We start from the raw sequence: 6,000 nt of genomic DNA on the forward strand, positions 1-6,000 counted from the left end.
CGAAAGCACGTAAAAATGCAAGTAGAAAAATAGGGACCACTATGGTGGGGAGGTAACAGTGTTCCATGCGCCTTTGGCGTCTAGTCATGCCGGCCACATGACCACGGAGATGTCCTCGGACAAGCGCTGGCTCTTCGGCTTTGAAACAGAGATGAGCACCGGCCCCTAGAGTTGGAAACGACTAGCACGCATGTGCGGGGGAACCTTTACCTTTACCTATCATGTAAATTTAATATGTGTAAAAAAATTAAATGTATGAACCTTAGGTGCATACTCAAGAAAATTTGAATATGGGAGAATTATAAAAGATTGTTTTACCTTTTTAATGTTTTAGACAACCTGATTCAGTACACTTACGCAACATATGCTCATTACAGATTGTCCTCGACTTATAACCACAATTGGGAGCAGAATTGCGGTCATAAGTTGTTGTGGTCATAATTCAAAGCACCCATGTGACTCGGTCTTTGACCGTTTTTACGTCAGTCATTAAGCAAACCACACGGTAGTAAGTTCAAATCACATGGTTGTTTTGAATTCTGTGGTCATTAAATGAATCCATTTTTTGCTGGACACCGGCTAAAAACTTAACAAATTGCAGTCGCATGGGTGCAGGATGCTGCAACTGATCATAAAGGCTGTCATAACTTTGAACGGTCATTAAGTGGCCAACCATAAATCCAAGACTATCTGTGACTGGACTGAACATTTTCTTTATCTTAGAGCTGCTGAAGATCTTAAGAGTCATATGGTGGTGGCCAATTCCATGGAAGAGTTTCAGAAAGAACTTGATTCTGGAAAGGTAAATAATTTGCCATTGCACTGGTGGCTACGAGTCCCTACCTATCCATTCTTAAAACCTAGCAACATGCATTCATGGGTTTGTTTGTGTTTTTTTTTAAAAATGTAACTGCTAGGATTCTGGAAGCTTTCTTGATCTTGGAACAGAGTATTCTGGAGAATTCTGAAATGCTCCATTTCCCTCAAACCACGAAGCTTTTCCCAGACTGTGCCGTTGTGGAATGCAGCTTGCTTATTTAAACAGTCAGAACTGGAGTGGTGCAAAGTGTTTTAAGGATGGAAATAGAACTTGGAATGACATGTCTAGTACATCTCCAATTACTTCAAGTTGGGAGGATTTACTTCTGGGAATCACAGAACATCCCCTGGAATATCACTATGTAGAAGGACGTTTGGCAGGTCTGGAGAGAAACTAAGCATTCTAGTGTTCCCAGAATGTTTCAATCCCAGGGCAACAAGCCTTATGTATCCCTAATAAGGAACATTTGACCCACATAAAATAAGTTCAAGAATTACAAATAGTGCTTTTAATTATAAATGTGGAAGAATGAGTAACGTATATGCCAGCAATGAAGCCAAAGATTGATTGTTTGGTTATTTGTTTTGAAACGTGTTTATCTATTAGCTTTAATTAATACAAAAGCTGCAGTTAGCCAAGCTGAATATTTTGTTTCAAGAGAATTCTTGTCAAGCTTTTTCCTTACCAGACCGCTAATACAGAACATAATACAGGACATCTAAATTATGTGGTGATGTTTCTCTTCTGTCAGAGTGGCAGTGGAGGTGAACTATGGCAAGTAGTTATCAGAAAGATAACATAGGAATAGCAACTACTTTCATCCTTTTCAAAACATTTGTAAAGGTGAATACTGTCACCCCACCATCGGAACACTTGCTGTCTTTGCTTTATCAGCAGAAAATAAAACAGCAAGTTGAATGTCTGTTCAGACCCTGTAATAAATTCAGTGGGAATAATTGTAAAATAATTTAAAATGATATAATTAATGCATTCAGTTCATAGGACACATTACTTACGTCAAGAAACCATTTCTATCTGATTTAAATAAGGATCATCAAGGGCATGCAAAGATGTCAAATGATAAGAGGTTATTGGAACTGATATGATACAGCAATAAAACACTTTTCCATGCAATAAAATATTGCTGTTGGTTTATAGAAAGCAAAGTTTCCAGTAGGTTTACTTTTATTCTAAGGTACCACTTACCTACTTGGCATAACATGTAAAATGTAACCTCCTTTAGAATAAAGGGGGATAGATAGATATGTAAGTATGCATTCTTTCAATTTATAAGACAATCTCAGTTAGAATTCATCAGATATAATAGAGACTTGGGAGGAAATGCTGGAGAAGTAAAGGGAAGAATGGATAGTTTGATCCACTAGCTCTGTTCTCTTCCAGTGATGGATGTGGCTAGAACTTTTATGAACTTGGAGTTTGAATTAATTTCTATTTGTATCAGTTTAAGATTTATATAAATTGGAATGAGTCTTGGTCACAAAATCCAATTGAATTATTAAAGATTACAGGCAGTCCTTGACTTAAAGCAGTTGGTTTAATGACCCTTACAACAACATTGAAAAAAGTGCCATGATCGTTTTCCACACTTACAACTGTTGCACTATGGTCACGTGATCAAAACTCAGATTGTTGGCAACTGACTCATATTTATGACGGTTACAGTGTCCTGGGGTCATGTGATCATCTTTTGCGGCCTTCTGACAAGCAAAATCAGTGGGGAAGCCAGATTCACTTAACAACCACATTACTGTCTTAACAACTGCAGTGATTCACTTAATAACTATGGCAGGTCATAAAATGGGGCAAAATTCACTTAACAAGTGTCTCACTTAGCAACAGAAATTTTGGGTTCAGTTGTGGTCATAAGTCAAAGAGTAACTGCGTTAACTTTTCTACGTATAAAATATGTGTTAAATTTCAAATATGAGGACCCAGATTGTTGGGGGCAATTAAGCTGACTTTGTAATAATGCCGCTTGGGGGTGTGTGTGAAAGCCCTAATAAGCAGGCATATACATAGAATGAAGGCTACTGCTAAGCTTGTAAGCCGCCCTGAGTCTTTGGAGAAGGGCGGGATATAAATGGAATTAAAATAAAAAATAAATAAATAAAATATAGCAAATGCCCGTAAATTTTTATGGCTAGAAAAACACGATGCAATACCCGTTTTTTGAGAAGTAAGCAGTCATAGAGTTTGATAACTTTTAATGTCTTTCTCTGTTTTCTAAACTAAGGGCATGTATAAGTTGGTAACTTTGGTAAAATAGATGAGAGTTACAACATTCACTGAATATCTTTTTGAGAGAACTACTTATACCAAGAATCATTACTAAAGAGCAACTAAAATGACTGCAGGCCTGGAGACAAAAACATATGAAGAACAGTTGCAGGAACTGGGTATGGCTAGTCTAGAGAAAAGAAGGGTGTGGGGGGGGGAACATGATAGCAGTATTCCAGTACTTGAGGGGCTGCCACAAAGAAGAGGGGGTCACCTTATTTTCCAAAACATCAGAAGACCGGACAAGAAATGATGGAAACTAATCAAGGAGAGAAGCAACCTGGAATTAAGGAGAAACTTCCTAACAGTGCAGACAATTAACCAGTAGAACAGCTTGCCTCCAGAAGTTGGAGGTGCTTCATCATTGGAATTTTTAAAGAAGAGCCACTTGGCTGAAATGGTATATAGCGCCTCCTGCTTGAGGAAGGGGTTGGACTAGAGGACCTCCAAGGTCCCAGCTCTATTCTGATTGAAGATAGTAATGAATATATAAATTGCTTCAGTACTTAACTATAATATAATGTATTGGAGAGACCACACTTTTTACAAGAATACTAGAAATTATTGAAAATGTTTGCAAAGAAGTTTTTTCTTTTCATTGTTAAATAGAAAAGATAAACTTATCACATCTGGAAAATGCACTGGAAATTTTGAAAGTTATTAGAATAGTATGGATATCAAAGTTTGGAAAATAGAATCAAAAATTAAAGCAGGATTTTTTGCCTTTTATCTTCCATTGTTTTGTTAAAATAAGGATGATATCTATATTTGTCTCTTTGTAATGTTTAGGGTTTTTTTTATTATAAAGATTAGACTTTCTCCCCAAAATCCTGTGGTTTAATTTGTTTTATGTGATTTCAGTAATAAGAGGTCCCTTTATGCTTTCATTAATCGTGCATGTTAAAGTCTTACAAGACTTAAAAGAAAACACTAAATAAATCTTAGTAGTTGTCTGCGTACTGAATATACAAAGACAATTTATAAGAAAGTAGAGTCAGTGTGATTTCTTTTAAGATAGCTGGAATTACTTTAGCTCTTTGGTATTGCAAAACTAAATAGAGAGCCACTAAAGCAATGGATATTATTACAATTTAATAAAATTCTTATTTAAAAAGTAATTCTTTCTACATGAACTCTAAAATATATGCATGCTCTCTTATTTCAGATAGTGCAGATTCCTTTCTGTGGAGAAATAGAATGTGAGGACTGGATAAAAAAAACAACTGCCAGGTAAGAGGGGAGATGTGTGACATGTATGAATAAAAGAGAAAGGCATCTTAGAATGCATATTTTTCAGTTACAATATATTGTATGTGTTACTGTTTGAAAACCAGTAGGAAATTTTGTAAAAACTTGCATGTGTGACTAATAGAATTAACTTAGGAAAAATACCTCTGTATGAAACGATGGTGACATGCTGTGTGTGGTTGTGAACAATCCTACTGGATTAGACCCCTGATCCATCTAGCCCAGCACTCTGTTCTCATAGTGGCCAGCAAACTGGAGAAAGAAGCCCAGAAATCCCCCAGCAGATGACCTTCAGGGGCAGTCTGACACCCTTCAAGGCTAATAGAATGTAATTGATTTATTTGCTTAAAGATGTTTTAACTGTTGTAAGGCAAGCACTAACTAGGTCAGACCTGACAACTTCTATCTGACAAATATAAGCTGTTCCAAATTAAATAAAGAAGAGGGAGTCAAGCTATTCTCCAAAGCACCTGAAGGCAGGACAAGAAGCAACGGATGGAAACTAATCAAGGAGAGAAGCAACCTAGAACTAAGGAGAAATTTCCTGACAGTTAGAACAATTAACCAGTAGAACAGCCTGTCTCCAGAAGCTATGAATGCTCCAACACTGGAGGTTTTTAAGAATAGATTGGACAACCATTTGTCTGAAATGGTATAGGGTTTCCTGCCTCAGCAGGGATTGGACCAGAAGACCTTCAAGATCCCTTCCAACTCTTGTTTTTTTTGTTTTTTTGTTATTCTGTTAAATAAGCTGGGAATTTTACAAAAAAACCTGCTTTCTCTTTCAGAGATCAAGATCTTGAACCTGGTGCTCCTTCCATGGGAGCAAAAAGTCTCTGCATCCCCTTTAAACCACTTTGTGAGCTGCAGAATGGAGCAAGATGTGTCTGTGACAAGAACCCTGCAAAGTTTTACACTCTCTTTGGGCGCAGTTATTAAATTACTGTTGGAAACGATAGTTTCCTTATATTTCAACTCAACTTTTTAAATTAAAGACTGAGATGTTCCCTGATACTGTCCAGGTTTTTGTTGTTACTTTTTAAAATGGTGACTAATAAAGCCATAGAGAGAGACATACCCTTTCAGTGAAACTTACAGTATTGCATAAACCTTTCTGTATACAGTATCTCTATAATAAATAAGTATTGTCATCTGTCACTTGCCCTCTTTTTTGTACTAGTGGTGAGAACTTACCTATCTAGTGGTAACCATAGAGTCGTACAGGTGGAAAAGTGTTTAGAAAAGATACAATGTTACCTCCTGCTCAGTGTAGGATCCACTAGAGAAACTGATGATCATTCAGTCTCCAATCAGAATTCATTATTACATATGGTAGCCCTTTCTATTGCCTTACTGTTCATATAGTCAGAAAGCTCCTTCAGTAAATGCTGGGTTTTGGAAAAAACATAAAACAGTCATGTGATTGCTGGCCAGTTGCCAATCACCCAAAGTACGGTCATGAAGCCATTCTTCGGTAAAAGATTGTAAGTACCGGTACCTCCAGGGAAGTCCATTGTAAGCTTCAACCAGTTGTAAGTCAAGGACTACTATAAAATCATAAAATACAATATCAAAGAAATAAAATACAGTGAATAATATAATTTGATGAGATTTATTTCAAAGGCAATACTTGA

General features: G+C 36.7%; 1 protein-coding gene across 2 annotated transcripts in view; it reads left to right on the forward strand.

The window, feature by feature from the left end:
• The window catches only part of EPRS1 (glutamyl-prolyl-tRNA synthetase 1), a 48,449-nt gene extending 42,928 nt beyond the window's left edge, over window positions 1-5,521 (forward strand). For both annotated transcript variants that reach the window (XM_083378655.1, XM_083378656.1), the window contains 3 exons: window positions 724-802; window positions 4,284-4,348; window positions 5,155-5,521. In XM_083378655.1, coding sequence (XP_083234781.1) covers window positions 724-802; window positions 4,284-4,348; window positions 5,155-5,305 — 295 coding nt within the window. In that variant the 3' untranslated portion in view covers window positions 5,306-5,521. The remainder of the gene's footprint in view (window positions 1-723; window positions 803-4,283; window positions 4,349-5,154) is intronic.
• The last annotated feature ends 479 nt before the right edge of the window (window positions 5,522-6,000 follow it).

Source organism: Vipera ursinii (assembly GCF_947247035.1).
Source record: "Vipera ursinii genome assembly, chromosome: 1".
In the NCBI taxonomy this organism is placed as follows: domain Eukaryota; kingdom Metazoa; phylum Chordata; class Lepidosauria; order Squamata; family Viperidae; genus Vipera; species Vipera ursinii.